At 42.3% G+C, this 21,627-nt stretch overlaps 1 protein-coding gene across 1 annotated transcript; it reads left to right on the top strand.

The window, feature by feature from the left end:
* Positions 1-6,035: 6,035 nt before the first annotated feature.
* LOC138982494 (probable basic-leucine zipper transcription factor R) lies at positions 6,036-14,914 on the top strand. Its single transcript, XM_070355799.1, has 4 exons — positions 6,036-7,018; positions 8,113-8,156; positions 10,886-11,004; positions 13,191-14,914. The coding sequence occupies exons 1-4, from the start codon at positions 6,959-6,961 to the stop codon at positions 13,553-13,555; spliced, it is 588 nt and encodes a 195-aa protein (XP_070211900.1). The 5' UTR covers positions 6,036-6,958; the 3' UTR covers positions 13,556-14,914.
* The last annotated feature ends 6,713 nt before the right edge of the window (positions 14,915-21,627 follow it).

Below are 21,627 nucleotides of genomic sequence, written 5' to 3'. Positions count from 1 at the left end.
ACTTATTGAGAGAAGCTGTCGTTCAAAACAACCCTTGAGACAGACTTATTGAGAGAAGCAGTCGTACAAAACAACCCCTGAGACATACTTATTGAGAGAAGCGGTCGTACAAAACAACCCCTGAGACAGACTTATTGAGAGAAGCTGTCGTACAAAACAACCCCTGGGACAGACTTATTGAGAGAAGCTGTCGTACAAAACAACCCCTGAGACAGACTTACTGAGAGAAGCTGTCGTTCAAAACAACCCTTGAGACAGACTTATTGAGAGAAGCAGTCGTACAAAACAACCCCTGAGACAGACTTATTGAGAGAAGCTGTCGTACAAAACAACCCCTGAGACATACTTATTGAGAGAAGCTGTCGCACAAAACAACCCTTGAGACAGACTTATTGAGAGAAGCAGTCGTACAAAACAACCCCTGAGACAGACTTATTGAGAGAAGCGGTCGTACAAAACAACCCCTGAGACAGACTTATTGAGAGAAGCGGTCGTACAAAACAACCCCTGAGACAGACTTATTGAGAGAAGCGGTCGTACAAAACAACCCCTGAGACAGACTTATTGAGAGAAGCGGTCGTACAAAACAACCCCTGAGACAGACTTATTGAGAGAAGCGGTCGTACAAAACAACCCCTGAGACAGACTTATTGAGAGAAGCGGTCGTACAAAACAACCCCCGAGACAGACTTACTGAGAGAAGCGGTCGTACAAAACAACTCCTGAGACAGACTTACTGAGAGAAGCGGTCGTACAAAACAACTTATTGAGAGAAGCGGTCGTACAAAACAACTTATTGAGAGAAGCGGCAAAGGAGAAAATATTTTCGGCGACAAAGGACATCCCTGCATCCCGTATATGTTTTTTCGTAAAGTGCTAGGAGACGGGTTCCGCATTACTCTCACTCATTGCCGCCTGGTGATTTGAGCGGTTTCCTCCCTTTTTCATTAATTTTGTTCTTTCGACTGAGCTACAAAAAAACACGAATCGCTGCTTCAGATACGAGTAGTGGCAGAAAATATTCAGATGAAAATAGATGTGAAAACGGTACTTCATTTCTTTGTCGATATGTTTTATAAAAAACGGGATATACCATCAAGCTGTTAACTACATGCAGAAATTGCTGTTCAGCAAAAGTTGTGTCGCGTGTTGCAAACTCTTCAAATCCATTAAGCGGGAGGATGATTTCCCTCAAACTACAAACTGACGCACTTCAAAGTTACAGTTCTTCCCTTCTTACATTCCATTTGACAAGCAATCTTACGAACTTGTTGAGATTATGAGCAGGAAAAGAGATTCATTGGAATGTCACAAATGTATTGTCTTCTGTGAATATATAAATAATGTATATCATTGATTTTTAGTCCCAAACATTTTTTTTATTAAATGTAATTCGTTAGAGTAGAAAACGACACGGAGGGGTGTGTGTGTGTGTGGTAGTGTGTGTGTGTGTGTGTGTGTGTGTGTGTGTCAGTCAGTGTGTGTGTATGTGTGTGTGCATGTCTGTGTGTGTGTGTGCGTGCGTGTACGTGTGTGTGTGCATGCATGCGTGCGTGCGTGTGTGTGTGTGCGTGCGTGCGTGTGTGTAGAGCGCTTTCCAGAAAGCTCCTGGACGTATATTCATTATATTTTACAGGGGAATGCTTTCAAAGGATATTGCTAGACGTTTGTCTAATATTTTGTTGACCAAAATGTTGCTTGAAATCGAAATTGCAAGAAAAGACACAAAAACAATTCCATTGCCTTCCTTATCTTTTCCTGAATTCATAAATGTAGAGTTGTTATTTTTTAATTGATATTAAGCTCTGATGATACCGAGACAGCGCTGTCTCAGTCGACGGGTTTTGTCAACCAGGACAAAGTCTCTGTGAAGAATGTGTTTAGTTTTGATGTGCAAACCGACAGATTCACTAAACATTTTGATATCGCATTACTTGACTTGTCTTCTTGGGTTGTATGTATGGAAAATAATGTTATGCTTTCTTGAAACCTATTGGCTAAAAAACACACAAACAAACAGAATTTTTAAAAATGTAAACAATAAAAACAGTATACTTTCCGTGGTTATTTGTGTGTGTGTGTGTGTGTGTGTGTGTGTGTGTGTGTGTGTGTGTGTGTGTGTGTGTGTGTGTGTGTGTGTATGTGTGTGTGTGTTGAGATGCTGTTTATATTGGACATAATTTTGATAGCTGCACACACACACACACACACACACACACACACACACACACACACACACACACACACACACACACAAATGACTGCCATGTTTAGTAAGAAAACTCACTGTGCACAGGACGCATCCATGCTGTTGATTTTTGGTATGTTTCCAAGTGAAGAAAAACCCCTGGCCAGATATTGAATAGTGAGCCGATTCGTTGACAAGAGAATTAGCAATTTTCTCCCCCCTTTCCTAACCTAGGTGGTGGGTTCAAGTGCTAGTCTTTCGGATGAGACGATAAACCGAGGTCCCTTCGTGTACACTACATTGGGGTATGCACGTTAAAGATCCCACGATTGACAAAAGGGTCTTTCCTGGCAAAATTGTATAAGCGTAGATGAAAATGTCCACCAAAATACCCGTGTGACCTGGAATAATAGGCCGTGAAAGGTGTATGCAGCGCCTAAAGGCAGTCGATCTACTGGCCGATGTGAATGCGTGATATATTGTGTAAAAAATTCCATCTCACACGGCATTAATAGGTAACATGCGCCTTGAGTCCCCTTGTGTGGTGAGATACGTGCGCGATATAAATCCTCGTAAATAAAATAAATAACATTGCCCGTAACAGAATGGTAAGCCTAAAATAGCCTCGGCTAAAAGCTTGACAAAAGACCCTAGCTTTTGCACAAATCTATGGGACTGGGTGGCCGAGTGGTAACGCACTTGCGCTCGGAATCGAGAGGTTGCGTGTTCAGGCCTGGGTCAGGCCGCAATTTTCTCCCCCCTTTCCTAACCTTGGTGGTGGGTTCAAGTGCTAGTCTTTCGGATGAGACGAAAAACCGAGGTCCCTTCGTGTACACTACATTGGGGTGTGCACGTTAAAGATCCCACGATTGACAAAAGGGTCTTTCCTGGCAAAATTGAAAAGGCATAGCTAAAAATGTCCACCAAATACCCGTGTGACTTGGAATAAAGGCCGTGAAAGGTGAATGCTCGCCCTAATAGGCTTGAGGTTTGCTGGCCGATGTGAATGCGTGATATATTGTGTAAAAAATTCCATCTCACACGGCAGAAATTAATATGTAAATCGCCGTGAGCTCTTGTGAGAAACGGCAATTAATAAATGTCCATTATTATTATTATTATTATTAAATCCAATCCAGCAGGCATTGGGTAAGAGTGTGTGTATGGTCCGGTCAGCTAAAGGCGGACACTTTCAGCCTGAGTGACCACTGATCCTTTACTTGCAAGGCACTGGCAGGTAAACACTTCGTACGCGTTGCCAGAAGACTTGGGCTTCCACCATACAGCGAGCTTAGTCAAGTTTTGACTAAATGTTTTAACATAGAGGGGGAATCCAGACGAGGGTCGTGGTGTGTGTGTGTGTGTGTGTGTGTGTCTGTGTCTGTGTGTGTATGTGTGTGTAGAGCGATTCAGAGTAAACTATTGGACCGATCTTCATAAAACTTTACACGAGAGTTCCTGGGAATGGTATCCCTATATGTTTTTTTCCTTTTTTCGATAAATGTCTTTGATGACGTCATATCCGTCTTTATGTAAAAGTTGAGGCGGCACTGTCACACCCTCATTTTTCAATGAAATTGATTGAAATTTAGGCCAAGTAATCTTCGACCAAGGCCGGACTTTGGTATTGCATTTCAGCTTGGAGGCTTAAAAATTCATTAATTAATTTTGTCATTAAACATCTGAAAATTGCAAATAAAATTATTTTTTTATAAAACGATCCAAAAACAATTTCATCTTATTCTTCATCATTTCCTGATTCCAAAAACATATAAATATGTCCGTCGCGATATAACCTTGAACGGTTGGAAACGACGTTAAACACCAAATAAAGAAAGAAAGAAAGACATAAATATGTTATATTTGGATTAAAAACAAGCTCCAAAAATTTATAAATATAAAAATTATGATTAAAATTAAAATTCCGCAATCGATTTAAAACAATTTCATCTTATTCCTTGTCAGTTCCTGATTCCAAAAACATATAGATATGATATGTTTGGATTAAAAACAACCTCAGAAAGTTAACAAGTCGCTTAAGGCGAAATTACAACATTTAGTCAAGCTGTCGAACGCACTGCATTTTTTTACCAAGACCGCATACTCGTAGTTTCGTCAGTCCGCCGCTCGTGGCAAAGGCAGTGAAATCGACAAGCCAGAATAGTGCGGTAATGGTCGCGCTGAGCAGGATAACACGCTTTTCTGTATCTCTATTCTTTTTAGCGAACTGAGTTTGTTTTTAATCCAAACATATCATATCTATATGCTTTTGGAATCAGGGACCGACAAGGAATAAGATGAAATTGTTTCTAAATCGATTTCAAAAAATTTATTTTAATCATAATTTTCATATTTTTAATTTTCAGAGCTTGTTTGTAATGCAAATATAACATTTCGTATATGTTTTTGGAATAAAAAAATGACGAAGAATAAGATGAAATTGTTTTTGGATCGTTTAAAAAAAGTTTCCGATTTTTAATGACCAAAATCATAAAATATTTTTTAAGCCACCAAGCTGAAATGCAATACCAAAGTCCGGCCTTCGTCGAAGATTGCTTTGCCAAAATTTCAATCAATTTGATTGAAAAATGAGGGTGTGACAGTTCCGCCTCAACTTTTACAAAAAGCCGGATATGACGTCATCAAAGGTATTTATCGAAAAAATTGAAAAAAAAGTCCGGTGATATGATTCCCAGGAACTCTCAGGTCAAATTTCATAAAGATCGGTCCAGTAGTTTAGTCTGAATCGCTCTACACACACAGACACAGACACACACACACATACACACACACACACACACACACACACACACACACACACACACACACACACACACACACACACACACACACACACACACACACATACCGTCCACGACCCTCGTCTCGATTCCCCCTCTATGTTAAAACATTTAGTCAAAACTTGACTAAATGTAAAAAAAATAGAGATACAGAACAGCGTGCTATTCTGCTTACTGCAACCACTACCGCGCTATTCTGGCTCGTCAATTTCACTGCCATTGCCACGAGCGGTGGACTGACGATGCTACGAGTATACGGTCTTGGTGACAAAGTGCAGTGCGTTCAGTTTTATTCTGTGAGTTCGACAGCTTGACTAAATGTTGTATTTTCGCCTTACGCGACTTGTTGTTTCTTGCTGATAACTAGTTTGTTTTCTTGCGGAGAAGTTTCATTTTGTGTTTGGTAGTTTTTCTCTCGTAGGTTAACCGTTAAGCCTAATTAGAGTGAATTAGCTTTGATAGACATTCAGCAAAATCAAATACAGACACATTCACAAATGGTTCATATTAGCAGCCTGGGCGCCTAAAATGGACCAGTGAAGAGGCCTTCACGAATCACTGTAAACAGCCCCCTATACTTCAAAATAACATGATACAACATAGTGTGCAAGTCAGACTAATTCAAAAAATTTGATTTGATTTGATTTGATTTGATTTGATCTCTCTCTATGTCACGCTATGATGTGCATTGCCCATGATCAGGCAATGGTTACTGCCACAAGCCTATCATCTTCACACAGACTCACACAGACAGACAGACAGACAGACAAACAGACAGACAGAAACACACACACACACACACACACATACACACACACACACACACACACACACACACACACACACACACACACACACACACACACAGTTAATCACACAGTGCGCTACAGTGCATTCCACGATGATTTCTCAACCTCCCGTGTCTCAGTCGTCGCAACACCCGATTGACAACGCGTCAATGGTTGCTAAGCCAAAACGATCAATAACAGCATTCATGTCTCGAACAGGTAAACGGTGCTCGAACGGATGGGACCACCTGGAGATGAAGTACTGTGGTACACTGGACTTTACCACACGATTTATGGACAATTAATTGGAGTAACTGCCCGACCGGTTTCTCTGAGATCCACGATCAACACTAGCAAAGAAATACCAGTTTGGAAAATTGAAAATGTGTGTTCATTGTAGATGTGTATGGAGGCAGCGAACTCTCCGAGTTATCTTGATCACTAAGCATATAGCACTGCCTGCGCCGTTAAAATTTTGGAAACTAAACTAACGAAGAAGAACAAACAGTTGCCAGCATTAATTCACGTTGACAAACAACGGTTAACATCGTGTTGACTGGACTCGTGCTAGATATGGTACACGCCTGAATCAATGTTTAAATGAGCACATCCTGCACGATCAAATACGTACACGCCTAAAAGTTGGAATGTGCCAGGAATGGACACACAATACCTGACGTGCTGGTTTCTAACTGTGGGGGAATCGGAATCACGCTTTTTGAAATCGCACTGCAGCGCGCAGTGGAAGGTGATACGCCGAATCAATGAATGCTTCAATGAAGGTGGATGACGTACAGGCTACCTCAAAACAATATCTATCGAATGGTCTCATTATAAATGTAGTGTTGCGTCACAGACTGAGCCACGGTCGATTACCAGCAGTGTTCTGTACTTATTACAGTCGTGAGCAGCTCTTCTTTTGGAAAGGATACGGACCACAATGCTGAAATTGTCATGTTGCCACATTCAGAGTTCAGAATTTACTAAATCAAAATCCAAACTGCTCAAAATTACACAAAAGAGAGAAGAAAAAAACCCAAGGCGGTGCTTCATAAGACTTGTGACCCGTGATTGGCTACTGCGCACGACAGCGTGAAACCCAAAAAGTCACAGAAAAAGAAGTGAGGTGAAGTGCTTCACATACGAAGATTTTAACAGAGGAGCGAACTTCTGGAATAAACATGGCAGCGACAGATCAATCGTCCGTCTGTTTTCTCCTCGTCTTGTTGTCATTAGTCCAGGTTTGTCCATTTTCAATATCATTTAAAAAAATTAAAAAAAATTTTTACCCACCGCGGGGAAGAATTTACCCGATGCTCCCCAGCATGTCGTAAGAGGCGACTAACGGATTCTGTTTCTCCTTTTACCCTTGTTAAGTGTTTCTTGTATAGAATATAGTCAATGTTTGTAAAGATTTTAGTCAAGCAGTATGTAAGAGGTGTTTGGTCCTTTGTACTGGAAACTTGCATTCTCCCAGTAAGGTAATATATTGTACTACGTTGCAAGCCCCTGAAGCAATTTTTTGATTAGTGCTTTTGTGAACAAGAAACAATTAACAAGTGGCTCTATCCCATCTCCCCCCTTTCCCCGTCGCGATATAACCTTCGTGGTTGAAAACGACGTTAAACACCAAAATAAAGAAAGAAAGAATATCATTTTTAAGCAGCCATTGAATGTATCATGATTAAAAGTTGAAATTGGTTCCGGTAAAAAACCTCATCGCATGCTTTATGATTGAAAGAAAGAACAAAAGAAGCACTGTAATGGTCAAGGTACCTTTCTTCGTGTGAAGTCTGTCTTGTAATTCACCATAGACCCACCCAGCCTTTTTTTTTGTGCGTGAATAAGACCATGCTTCTGCTTGAACACTTACACAAACCCTACACCCTGGTTGCGTTCTGTGCATAATGCATTTTTATTATGATTTTTTAATGCATTTAGCTGAATTGATTTTGTGACACCTTGCCTATGTCAATCAGTCTGCTAAAATTAATTGATTTGGCAAAACATACCACAGTTCTAAGGCTGGTAATTGTTGGCATCTGTTAAAGTGCAAGGATGATCTAAATCAAGGTGAAAACCTCCGGGAGATAGTTGATGGTGTACATGTCCCTGTCACTGTAGGTTTAAAAGAACATAAGGGAACGCTGATGGTATCTTCAGCAGAAGATCAGAGAAAGTAAAATGAGGATTTCAATCGATAAAAACAGTTTACACTTTAGTTGGTTGTTATTAGCAACTGCATGGTGCCTAAAGGCTGTTTGTTCAGTACGTGTAAAGCAGCCTTTGAATTTTGTTGTTTGCATGTGTTTTAATTCATTGACTTTTTATCCAGCCTGCTGACGCTGGTTACAGTGTGGCGTCAATATGGTATTTTTGGTAAGTTTTGATGTATCGCTTGTGTGTGTGTGTGTGTGTGTGTGTGTGTGTGTGTGTGTGTGTGTATGTGTGTGTATGTGTGTGTGTGTGTGTGTGTGTGTGTGTACGGTGCGTGCGGAGTGCGTGCGAACGTGCGGACGCGCGAGCGTGTTTGTGTGTGTGTGTGTGTGTGGTTGTGTGAAAGCTTGCCAAGCTTTTTGTTTATGAATGTTATTCTTTCTGTGACATCTTAAACACCCAAGCCCAACCCCATATCATTTTTCTGTCGTAAAAGCGGTATACTGTGAGGACTGTATTGTCGGATTTATTAACAATCGTAGTTATAGTGCAATTTTGCATTCAATCGTTCCATTAAGAGTTAATGTTCCTGATTCTCTGTACTTAGGCCCTTTGCTCCCAGCGGAGCATAGGCCATTGCCGACATTTCTCCATCGCACCCTGTTCTGGGCTGTTCTCTCTGCTTCTGCCCAGCTGTTGCCTTGCCTACATTATTCTTGTTCTTCTTCTGCGTGCATGGGCTGACACTCCCACGTACACTCGTGTATTACCGTTTTTGCCCCGCCATTAATGCCTCGGTCTCACATATACGATTTTTCGGAAGTGTCGGGGATAGTTAAGTCGGCTAGGTCGGAAGTGTCGGATGCAAATTCGGCTCCAAATTTCACTCCCGACCTGTCCTTACGACTGATCCGACCATGTAGCCGACAAGCAGACGACAACCACCCGACTTTAGGGCCGAAAAATCCGACATGTGTCCAGACACTTCCGACTGCAGTAACGACAATTCCGACTGCAGTTACGACAGGCCCGGCTGAAAAACTTCCGAACAATAGCCGACTCTCACGACCAGTGTAACGACTAAACCGACTAGCTAACGACTGTCCTAACGACAAATCAGACTGCCCTTACGACCAATCCGAACGAAACTATGCTACCGACAAATCCGACCACCCTTACGAGTCTTCCGACTACCGTTACGACTAATCAGAATCGCCTTACGACTAAACTGACACGCTTACGACAACCACCCGACAAATTTCTATTCGTCTGAGTCGGGAGGCTCTTCCGACTGTTTTGAAAATTTCAAAACAGTCTGAAGGGCCTTCTGAACTATCCGACTTTTCAAAAACAAAATTGCTAATTCTCACGAACTCTCCGACCTCTTCCGACTTCCAGCCGACTACCTAAAGTCGGGTGACATTCGTAGATGTGAGACCGAGGCATTAGGCAGCCACACGCCACTTTCGGAGGAAGCCGCATGCTGGGTATTTTCGTGTTTCTATAACCAACCGAACTTCTTGAATTCCAAATCGCCAAGGAACATTATTTTGCAACTGAAGAGGGTGACTGCTTACAAGCTCTAGATAAGAACATTATTGGATATATTTAATGGGGATTTGGTAGATCAGTTGGCAGAGCACTGGACTTGCGATCCTCGGGTCACAGGCTCGAATCCAGGGTGAACTTTATGCAATGACTCAGAAACGGTATCCTTGCTCATGTCACCGCCGTTGCACGTAAGGCAAAACAAAAACTTGATAACAAAAAAAAATGTTTCTGGTCACCCGACTCTACCTAGTTTTTTCCCGCCGACCCTAGACTTTTTTTTTTTTTATTGCATCTGTAAAAAAAAAGATTTAAAAAAGCGTCAAAATGAAAGTAACAGACGGCAGACGACACAAGGGGGAATAACCCCGCATCCCTTTTATCTCATTTGTTTTGTAATGTGTTGTCTTTCTCTTTAAGTTGTATAGTAAGTCCAGTCTCTTTGCGTCACTGTATAGTTATTTTCTACCCTGACCAACAACAACAAAAAAACAAAAACAAAAAACAAAAAAAATCCCTACCCAGTAGGCCCACCTACCCTATTTTTTGTAGCCATGTTACCAGAAACATACAACTTTTTTTGTGTGGCCTAAACGTACTCGGGTCATTCTGCCAGACGTGTAGGTGGCTGATTACACCTGAACACGAACACACTTGGGTAGCGACACTTGTTGCGGCTAGCTTTCAACTTGAGTCAAGTGAAGGACATATAGCGACCGGTCAAACAAATGAACTCCGAACTGATTGCTCTGTCGGGTTCAGTTTGTGTGGGTGTTTCAAAGAACGAATACGTTTATTGAGGCAAACTATGCACACGTGCTTCTAGCTTATCCACATGTTTCAGACACACCCCTCGCTAGTGAATGGCCTGTAATAAGTGTCACGTGGGAAAGTTTGCCTCAATAAAAGGAAGAGTATTCACAGTCTTTCACTGACAACCGCACTGATGCAAACCCGGAACCGGCACGGTTGGCCTACTGACTAGTGGTAAGGCGTCCGCTCCGTGATCGGGAGGTCGTGGGTTCGAACCCCGGCCGGGTCATACCTAAGCTGACTTTAAAATTGGCAATCTAGTGGCTGCTCCGCCTGGCGTCTGGCATTATGGGGTTAGTGCAAGGTCCGGGCAGCGGGTCCGGTGTCAGAATAATGTGACTGGGTGAGACATGAAGCCTGTGCTGCGACTTCTGTCTTGTGTGCGGCGCACGTTATAATATGTCAAAGCAGCACCGCCCTGATATGGCCCTTCGTGGTCGGCTGGGCGTTAAGCAAACAAACAAACAAACAAACAAATGCAAACCCGACAGAGTTATTTTCGAACAACGTCTATTTCCCAGAAATGGGAACCATAGAGTATGAAATGAGATGAAAATTTAATAAGCTTGGGTCTCAATATGTGTTTTCAGGTTTGGAATGTTTACGCTCCTCGCAGTCTTAGCCTTCGTGTACGGGGCGTGCAGACGTCACCACATGCAACGGAACAGAATTATCAACGCTGGTGGCGCAGTCACTGTTGTACGCACTAGTAAGTACACATAATTGTGAGATTATTATTCTGTTTGTGTGGGTAACCGGTTTAGAGTTGTTTAGTTCTTGATCTTGTAGTATTCTTGCATACAGTCAGAAACGAGGACGAGCGAGTGTAAAAGAAAACAGGTTTATTCAAGTACCAGAACGAAGCGGCAGGGAGTTGCTTCCCTTGCATTGTACGTAGAGAAGGATCGTCTGCTACAGATACGATCTACTACTGAATATTACCACAATCTAAAGAGTGATTTAGTTCAAATCTTTGATTCTATTCTTTCCATACCATCCCGAAGAAGGCATGCCGAAATATTGAGTTAAACTTACCTAACCTGGTTACTGGTGTGTTTTCTTTTTCCGAGTTTTTCTTTAAAGTGATTCATCAAATTCAAAGTATCTGAGAAAACAATTATTAAGCATACGGCTTATACGAGTGTCTTCACAGCTGAATTTCAGCTGGTGATCAATATGGAAATGGTGCATGACAGAACAATACTTTCATTTCATGTTTTCTTTTCCCGTACTTTTTACTTCTTCTTCTTCTTCTGCGTTCGTGGGCTGAAACTCCCACGTACACTCGTGGGTTGTTGTTTTTTTGCACGAGTGGAATTTTACGTGTGTTTGACCGTTTTTTACCCCGCCATTTAGGCAGCCATACGCCGTTTTCGGAGGAAGCATGCTGGGTATTTTCGTGTTTCTATAACCCACCGAACTCTGACATGGATTACAGGATCTTTTTCGTGCGCACTTGATCTTGTGCTTGCGTGCACACACGGGGGTGTTCGGACACCGAGGAGAGTCTGCACACAAAGTTGACTCTGAGAAATAAATCTCTCGCCGAACGTGGGGACGAACTCACGCTGACAGCGGCCAACTGGATACAAATCCAGCGCGCTACCGACTGAGCTACATCCCCGCCCCCGTACTTTTTACATTTAGTCAAGTTATGACTAAATGTTTTAACATCGAGGGGGGGAATCGAGACGAGGGTCGTGGTGTATGTGTGTGTGTGTGTGTGTGTGTGTGTGTGTGTGTGTGTGTGTGTGTGTGTGTGTGTGCGTGCGTGCGTGTAGAGCGATTCAGACCAAACTACTGGACCGATCTTTATGAAATTTGACATGAGAGTTCCTGGGTATGATATCCTCAGATGTTCTTTTCATTTTTTTGATAAATGTCTTTGATGACGTCATATCCGGCTTTTCGTGAAAGTTGAGGCGGCACTGTCACGCCCTCATTTTTCAACCAAATTGGTTGAAATTTTGGTCAAGTAATGTTCGACGAAGCTCGGACTTCGGTATTGTATTTCAGCGTGGTGGCTTAAAAATTAATTAATGACTTTGGTCATTAAAAATCTGAAAATTGTAAAAAAAAAAATTTTTTATAAAACGATCCAAATTTACGTTCATCTTATTCTCCATCATTTGCTGATTCCAATAACATATAAATATGTTATATTTGGATTAAAAACAAGCTCTGAAAATTAAATATATAAAAATTATTATCAAAATTAAATTTTCCAAATCAATTTAAAAACACTTTCATCTTATTCCTTGTCGGTTCCTGATTCCAAAAACATATAGATATGATATGTTTGGATTAAAAACACGCTCAGAAAGTTAAAACGAAGAGAGGTACAGAAAAGCGTGCTATCCTTCCCAGCGCAACTACTACCCCGCTCTTCTTGTCAATTTCACTGCCTATGCCGTGAGCGGTGGACTGACGATGCTACGAGTATACGGTCTTGCTGCGTTGCATTGCGTTCAGTTTCATTCTGTGAGTTCGACAGCTACTTGACTAAATGTTGTATTTTCGCCTTACGCGACTTGTTACGATTATGCTCACTATTTCAGGTCTGGCCATGCTTTTATATAAGATGAGGCAACCCCTCCACTTGATGCTTTCTGCGAAGCGATTTTTGTTTGGTGTGTAAATGAATCAATCATATGTCCTGGAAGTCACTGGAGTCGATCTTCAAAATTAATTAAATTAATTTTTAATTTTAGTTATTCACAAGAAGCAATCAAGTTGTTGATTGTTGGTATGTACAAGTGCATAGCCAACGTTGGAGTTTCAGCCCATGAACGCAGAAGAAGTAGAAGTACTCCTATTGTTGATAACTGACATTTCTTTGTGTCTCACTCACCCCATGGATTGAGCTAACTGATCATTCCTTGTGTTTCCCTGCAGCCGCGACGTCCAGTGCCTACCCCGTACCCCCGGGAGGGGTCAACCAGTTCATGTACCCCAGCACCATCATCAACCCTCACAACTATCAAATGTCGACCAACCCCAACTCATCAATGCCCAAGCCCCCGCCCTACTATTCCCAACCCCCACCCAACTACCAACCCTCCCAACAGCAGCAGCAGCAGCAGCCCCCGCCCTATGGCTTTGCTCCGTCAATATACAACGATAGCGCATACCCCCCGCCTCCACCTCCAACCTACGCCAGCGCCATAGCGCCACCACAACAGCAACAACATCAACTACAGCAGCAGCAGCAGCAGCAGATGAACCCTTTTGCAAAAGCTGTCAGCGATAGCCATATGTAGGAATACCGGTGCAATCATCTCCCAAGCATTGGGGGATTTTTTTTCTGCCACAGAAAATAAACTGAAATAGGCCTAAATGGCATTGTGTTATTGGGCAACCAAGTCACCGCACAAATGTCAAACTGGTGTCCTTGAAGACGGCGTTGAAACGGCATAAGTTGACTGAACCAAGAAATGCCTTCGATTTGAGACAACAGAGATTGTGTTCTTGTCATTACAGCGGCGCTCTATCTCACTTGGTGGAAATACTGATAAATTAAAAAAAAATTAAAAATTCAGTTTAAATTTTTGGGTTGCGCTCTCTCGTTTCCGTTGCGATGATAACCTAAAAAGGTTCCTGCAATGTATCGATCCTGATCCTGATAATTGTCGAAGGGACTTAACTCGCTTAGCAAATTTCATTTGTGTTGGGAGTGTTGTTGTTTTTCTACGCATGCGCATCGTAACTTCCTACGGCGGGAGCGTTTGATCTGCATCAGATCAGAAATGGGAAAGCCTGTTAAAACGATTTTTGCAATTGATCTGTTTGACTTCAGTTTATGGATTGCAATCGCTTCAATAATTTTTCACTCTATGCTTTCTTGGAATCTTATCAAGTGGGAATGTACACATCGCAAACTGGCGTCCGTTATGGGTGGATCTAGAAAACAAGCAGGTTTCATCGTCAGCGGGGCGACTTTTGTCCTTGGAGTTATACGCCACAGCTGCGTAATTTCTGCCATCACTTATCAACCACGATGGACGGTGTTTCATTCCAACTACATCATCGTTTTCGGACAGCTCACCCTGTTAGCGGGTCTGGTGCTTCTGGGCAGGTGTATGCACGCCAAAGGAGCAGCCGAGAGTTTTATCTGTGTTCACTTCAACGTGTATGGAGATTCGACCAGGGTTGCAGTATTCCCGTACAATGTCCTGTCTGAACCTGTCACCGTCGCATCCACGATGATCTACGCTGGACTGTCCCTTCTCCACGCAAGCATTGTTGGACTCTTGCTTTCACTGTTGATGGGGATTATAAACCACTGTCGAAAGCAGCACAAAGTTGTTCGGACTTCACGCTTTGAAATGCGCGTTAGCACAAGCAGAAGCCAAATCCTTACATAATGTGCGAGACTGACGTTCCTCGACGAAAGTGTTGTACCTTATCTCAGTAGGCTTTTATTCAGATTGCTTCTGGAATAAGAAAGACCTGGTGCTTTGGATTTGATAGGCAAAGTTATCTGTGTTGCAGGTTTGTTGTTTCTCGGACTGTAAGCTGAAACAAGAAACCTCCAGTACTTCGGGTTACAGAGACAGTAAACTGTATGAGAGCGACTAGTTAATGTTGGTATAGGTTAGAAAAACAGCCACTTTTGTTGACATTCGTCTCACTTTTAATGTGTGTGGTTTGTTTGTTGTTGATTTTTTGTTTTGTTTTTTGCCCTTTCTTCAAAACCTCCGGATATCAAGATAAGGCCAAAAAAAAAAAAATTGTCTGTTTCTGGTCACCCGACCGACCCTAAATTTCGGCGCCGACCCTAAAAATTTTTTTCCAAACTCAAAATTTTTATTTATTTTTTGGTGGTAAAGGACAGGGTGAGAAAATGAACAACAAAAACGTGTGAAAACGAAAGTCCGCTGACGATTTGTAAATGTGTTGAGTGTCTTGTCTCTATGTATAGTGAATCCAGTCTCTTTGCGCGATTTTTAAAGTTAGTTTTATTGGTCTACATTTGGGGTAAAAAAAAATTTTTTAAAAAAAATTAAAAAAAAATCCCGACCTACCGACCCTATTTTTTTTAGCCATGTTACCAGAAACAGACAATTTTTTTTTTTTGGCCTAAGGTTCTGGTCAACATGTGTTTTTTGACTCACATGCGAAGCAAAAGTGAGTCTATGTACTCACCCGAGTCGTCCGTCCGTCCGTCCGTCCGTCCGTCCGGACGTCCGTCCGGACGTCCGTCCGTCCGTCCGGAAAACTTTAACGTTGGATATTTCTTGGACACTATTCAGTCTATCAGTACCAAATTTGGCAAGATGGTGTATGATGACAAGGCCCCAAAAAACATACATAGCATCTTGACCTTGCTTCAAGGTCAAGGTCGCAGGGGCCATAAATGTTGCCTAAAAAACACCTATTTTTCACATTTTTCCCATTTTCTCTGAAGTTTTTGAGATTGAATACCTCACCTATGTATGATATATAGGGCAAAGTAAGCCCCATCTTTTGATACCAGTTTGGTTTACCTTGCTTCAAGGTCAAGGTCACAGGAGCTCTTCAAAGTTGGATTGTATACATAGTTTGAAGTGACCTTGACCCTGAACTATGGAAGATAACTGTTTCAAACTTAAAAATTATGTGGGGCACATGTTATGCTTTCATCATGAGACACATTTGGTCACATATGATCAAGGTCAAGGTCACTTTGACCCTTATGAAATGTGACCAAAATAAGGTAGTGAACCACTAAAAGTGACCATATCTCATGGTAGAAAGAGCCAATAAGCACCATTGTACTTCCTATGTCTTGAATTAACAGCTTTGTGTTGCATGACCTTGGATGACCTTGACCTTGTATTTTGGTAGGAAAAATGTGTAAAGCATGTGAGTCGTATGGGCTTTGCCCTTCTTGTTAATATTATTGAGTGTACCTGTTCACACACTTGATTCATCTAAGCATTTAATAGTTTGTTTGGTTTGTCGGTTTCTTCTTCTTCTTCGTTCATGGGCTGAAAGTCCCACGTTCACTTATGTTTTAGCACGATTGGATTTTTACGTGTATGACCGTTTTCGGTGGAGGCATGCTGGGTATTTTTGTGTTTCTATAACCCACCGAACTCTGACATGGCTTTCAGGATCTTTTCCGTGCGCACTTGGTCTTGTGCTTGCGTGTAACTACGAAGGAGGTTAAGTCACTAGCAGGTCTGCACATAAGTTGACCTGGGAGATCGGAAAAATCTCCACTCTTAACCCACCAGGCCGCAGCGACCGGGATTCGAACTCACGACCTCCCGATTACGAGGCCGACGTCTTACCACCAAGCCACCGTGCGCCCGTCGTTTGTTGGTTTGTCATGAGCGCTCTTCACAAATACCTTCGATTGAGTGGTGAATGTACACGATTGTCTGTCTGTTTCGTGAGAGGGGGAGAAGTACCGGTAAACTCATATACAACGTTATTATTTCCTTGCTCACTAACACGAACTATTATGATCTCTTTTTTCTTTTCTTTTTTAACCTTCACCGGATTACGCTTTGGACAACACAGTCCGGACGATGTGGGTCGTGTACGACCCATACTTTCGTAAGAAGAATTCAACGTAAAAGGCATGGGTCGTACACGAACCAAACCATCCGAATAGAAATAAACTCTTTACCGCCTCTTTGCAGAGTATGGGTCGTACACGACCCACGCCATCCGAATATGGATAAACACCGTAAAATGCCTTGTTTAATTCCATATGGGTCGTCCATGACCATAGATCCACAACATCCGGACTGTGTAGTTCAAATGACGTCATTGTTTATTTGTTTGTTTACAAAGATAATCCTTTAAAAATTGGTCGATATGAAGGTCTATGGTCTTTGAGGATTGCATGAAGTTAGTGATTGAGATGCTATTTATCATGGTTTTAAACCGCCTGACACTGCGAGGCAATTTTCCTTGTTTTATAAGGACATTTAAATCCTTTAGTCTTGAGTCTGAGTCTTAAGTGTCAATCAAAAACTCCCAATGGTTTTAGAGATACAGACACTTTGTGAGGCTCCGAGTCGTCCAGGACCCAGGACCCAGGAAACACGGTCACAAATCACTAACGATGACAATCGCGTGTGTCAATGCAATATTGTGCATGGTTAATTTTTAAAAACAAAACAAAAAAACAGAAAGGTTAGATTGTGTAAGTGTAACGTTAAATTTACTATTGATAAAAAGAAATATGTTTTAGAATTACATCTCATAATCATATGCATTACATTGTGTATGGTGTCTAAAGTTTTTCATTCGTTGGATTACCATCAGTTTTACCTGTGTATATGATTATAACCGAATTTTTATGTTCACAAAAACTTTTATTGTAGAAGGATTTACATCAGTAGTAATGCACACCATAAACATGTAGCAGGTGGCTAGATGTCATGCTGGAATGTATAAGGCGCCAGGGCCGGACCAAGTTCGTTTGAGGGGGGGGGGTGGGGGGGGGGTTCCAACTGAAGGCAGGGGTCCAGGGGCCGCCCAGGCCCCGGTGGGGTGCAGGGGCAACGCCCCGCTGGGGGGTCTGGGGGGCAAAGCCTCCCAGAAGCCGAGAAAATTTTGCATTTGTGAGGTCATTTTTTGGTCTTTCCTTGCAATTGGGAATCAAAATTACACATTTTCAACAGTAACAAAATACTTCATATATTCATTTACCATAGTGGTTCAGTGGAATAATCCCAAAGACATATATGCCTAGTAAATAAGTCTGACAGGACTCTTTACTTTGAATATTACTATGATGATGGACTTATAACGGGGAGGGCAGGCCGTTGTCGACGTGATGTTGAACATTCATAATTTGAAATAGTTTTAGAAGACCAAATAAACTGAGGGAGTTGGGGGAAGAGCTTAAAAAAGTCCACTTTTGTTTTTCTCTGAGAGGTACATTGGATGGCCAGGGGGGGGGGGGGGGGGGGGGGGGGGGGGGTCCGGAACCCAGGAACCCCCCCCCCCCCCCCAAATCCGGCCCTGGGCGCCTATAGTATGATGTGCCGATTATTAAAATATGTTTGATCAACATCACTCATGACAAAAACTAAAGATTATCAATGAAAATAAAGTTTCATTAAAGTTGCTTATTTGTAACGTGTGTGTGTGTGTGTGTGTGTGTGTGTCTTTCTCTCTCAGCATGGGTTTCCTTTTTAAAGGTAAAGTGTGTGTGTGTGTGTGTGTGTGTGTGTGTGTGTGTGCGAGTCTGTGTGGCGGAAAGAGAGATGGCCGAATTGTCCTTCGCTGGGGGTATGCAGTTCCTTTGCTGGTTGGCGACTGTGCCAAAGGCATTGCACTTCATTTAATTACTGTATAATCCAGTTGCTGGAAAATTCGAGTCGCTTCCTGCTATTAGAAAAGCTAGCAAAGCTGCTCAGCTAGAAGAGCTTCCCAGGGGCGTGTGTGTTCATGTATAATCAGACACCTACAATTCTGTGAGGTTTTTTACGTGTCATGGGGGTGACACGAGGGGGAGGGGGGCATGGATGTCGGGTTAAGTCGAATCGGTACGGAGAACGTACCCGTTAACCGGTGTTTCGATATAGCGCTGCAGTTCGTAAAGGCACAGTAAGCCTACCGTAAACCATCACAGATACTGTCAGGCTTTTACACACAGTACAAACACAAGCTTCCATTTGAACGCTCACCGAACGGGAACATCCTGGCTGCTTTCCGTCAAGAGTGAGACATTTTCAAAGAATTTATTTTCGTGGACCGTCTGATCGATCTACAATCAGGCGCCTCGTTTTGGCGCTAGAACTAACTTTTTAAAATCTAAATAATGAAATTGACAGCTTGTAACACAAACATTCTTAAATCATAAAAGATTTCTTTTTTCATCAGTACAATTCGAAGTTTTGAAAGTTTTAAAAAAGATAGCCCGGAAGCAGGGTTACGAAAGGTCGTGTCTCAAAGCAGACAATTTGTCTGCATAGCGCTCGCTTTCTTTGAAGCCAGCCGCCGCCGACAATTAAGTTCGTGTGACTCGCAGCCGTTTGTTGCGTTTTAGAATCAGAAGTACACAATAACGTGCTTTTGCAGATACAGCCAGTCCCATTGAAATCACAAACTGATGACTAAATTGTGAGAAAAAAAAAGGAAAGTGGATCACACGGGTTCACGATGGCTCAGGGGTTAGATTAACCACAAAATCTGGTGTGTGGTTTACGCGAGCTAAATAGCAATTCAAACGAACTGTTTCATGTATGCTATTAAATGCTATTGGAAGTGTGTTCCATAAGGTTAGAACTGCTTTTTTCATTAGAAGATTTAAATTGTTTTGTAAACCATTTGAGACATACTGGGGCTTTAATTTATGCTGTATCATGGGATTATCTCCAACAACGATGCCGCGATGATTTGTTTTCCCGGATTTCACCTATCAAACCGTGTGCGGGCATCTGGAAGACAGGTACTAGTGAAGGTTAAAAACAACGTTTAAGTCAGTATCATACAGAACTATAGTCAATGCTTTGAAATACGTATTTAACCTTCGCCCGACCGCGTTATCGACTACACACGGAAGACATCGAAGGAAAAATATGCATACCCTTCCGTGGACCCATGCTTTCCAAAGAAGCAAAAACGTGCATCCCTTTCCGTAGACGCCGTGGTTAAATTTCCGCGAGAAGTAATTAAATTTAATTATTAATTACCGCGCGGAATAAAGGTATCAAAAAAGGAAACGCGTGAATACCCTTCTGTAGACGTCGTGGGGCCGTGTGGACCCACACTGTTATGTATTAATTTCGCTCTACGCGACTTGCTTATTAACTCCAAAATTAAACAGATCGTAGAAAATAAGGTTTAGAGCCAATACCTGAAGGTTTGTGACTTCTCTCCCTAGTTTTTATGCAAGTTCCTTCAGTTTTAGAAACAGGGTCCGCACGGCCCCACGATGTCTTCCGTGTGTAGTCTAAATTTGACCTTTGTTTTTTTCTCACTGAAATGTAATGATCTTTTAGGACATAAGAGCTTTTTATGTGTCTGAGGCATTCTTAAAAGCTCATTAAAAAATTCCAACTGGTTTAAGAAATATTTGCAATCAAACACCCTTCTGGGACCCACGACGACCGGCGAAGGTTAAAAAGAAATAACATTAAAACATTTTTTTAGATCTCAACATCTAACATTGAAGGAAGTAGGCCTAAGCGTTTTAAGCGTAAAAACTTTATCACTGTTGAGACTTATATGCGGAACTTGTCAGTCTCCTGAGAGAATAAGAAGCTTTGGGATGAACAAACAGCTTTTCATTTGTTTCTTGGCGCTCTGTAATGCCTGCCATTGTGATACATGATCAGTGGGAAAATCAAAGACAAAAGGACAATACGCTTACTCGTGTTAGGAATTCTTTTTCGCTACGCATGCGCGATCGTAACTTCCTACGGCGGGAACGTTTGATCTGCCAAGCTTATCTGACGAGAAATGGAAGATCCTGTTCTCTTCGCAATAAATCCGTCCGACCAAAATTTGTATACTGCCTTCGCTTCAATAATTGTTCACGCCATTGGTTCGTGGTATCTTATCAAGTGGGAATGTGCTAAACGCAGACTGACGTCCGCTGTGGGAAGATCTAAAAAACACGCAGGTTACATAGTAAGCGCGGTGGTTTTTCTTCTTGGAGTTATACGCCACAGCTGCGTGGGTAATGCCATCGATTCTCAACCAACATGGACCCCGTTTCATTGCAACGCCATCTTCGTCGTCGGACGGCTCACCATGTTATTGGGCTTGGTGCTACTGTGCAGCTGTATCCACGCCAAAGGAGCAGCCCAGTGTTTGATCTGTGTTCACTACGACTTGTTTGGAGATTCGTTCACGGGTGCAATATTCCCGTACAATGTCCTGACTGAACCTATTACTGTTGCTTCCCTGCTGATCTACGCTGGTTATTCTCTTCTCAGCGCAAGCCTGGTGGGAGTCTTGCTTTCTCTGTTGATGGCGGTTAACCACTGTAACCGGCCATTTCTTGCCCGATCACGGAGCCGGTGGTAAACGAAAAAGAGTCAGAAGGGAAAAGAATTTGGAAGCGTTGCGCAAATGATGTCAGCAGAATTTTCTCCGATACTCAGTCTTGTCTTGAACAAGCAGATGAGTCCGACTTCGCAAACAAGAAGAGAAGAACACGAGTGTTCAAATAACTGAAAGATAATTGAAAAGCATAATGAAAAGACTTGCCTTCATCTGCCGCAAATATAGGAAACTCGTCTGCGGATTGTCAAGTATCATTGGGGAAACCTTTGTCAGTGTCACGCGTGCCCTTCAAGCTGTGGAAAAAGTGTACATTTTCAAGTTAACAATAGAGAACTTGCTGCATTCCCCACTGCTTTTTATACGCGAAGCAAGATGC

Source organism: Littorina saxatilis, linkage group LG12 (genome assembly GCF_037325665.1).
Source record: "Littorina saxatilis isolate snail1 linkage group LG12, US_GU_Lsax_2.0, whole genome shotgun sequence".
Classification (NCBI taxonomy): Eukaryota; Metazoa; Mollusca; class Gastropoda; order Littorinimorpha; family Littorinidae; genus Littorina; species Littorina saxatilis.
The sequence above is the reverse complement of the archived record's forward strand: the minus strand, read 5'-3'. Positions and strand labels throughout refer to the sequence as shown.

Bases quoted from the DNA above. Each gene is read 5' to 3' on its own strand.
- LOC138982494 (XM_070355799.1), top strand. From the start codon at position 6,959: ATGGCAGCGACAGATCAATCGTCCGTCTGTTTTCTCCTCGTCTTGTTG. The intron at 7,019-8,112 runs GTTTGTCCATTT...CTTTTTATCCAG, and splicing joins TCTTGTTGTCATTAGTCCAG to CCTGCTGACGCTGGTTACAG. The intron at 8,157-10,885 runs GTAAGTTTTGAT...ATGTGTTTTCAG, and splicing joins GCGTCAATATGGTATTTTTG to GTTTGGAATGTTTACGCTCC.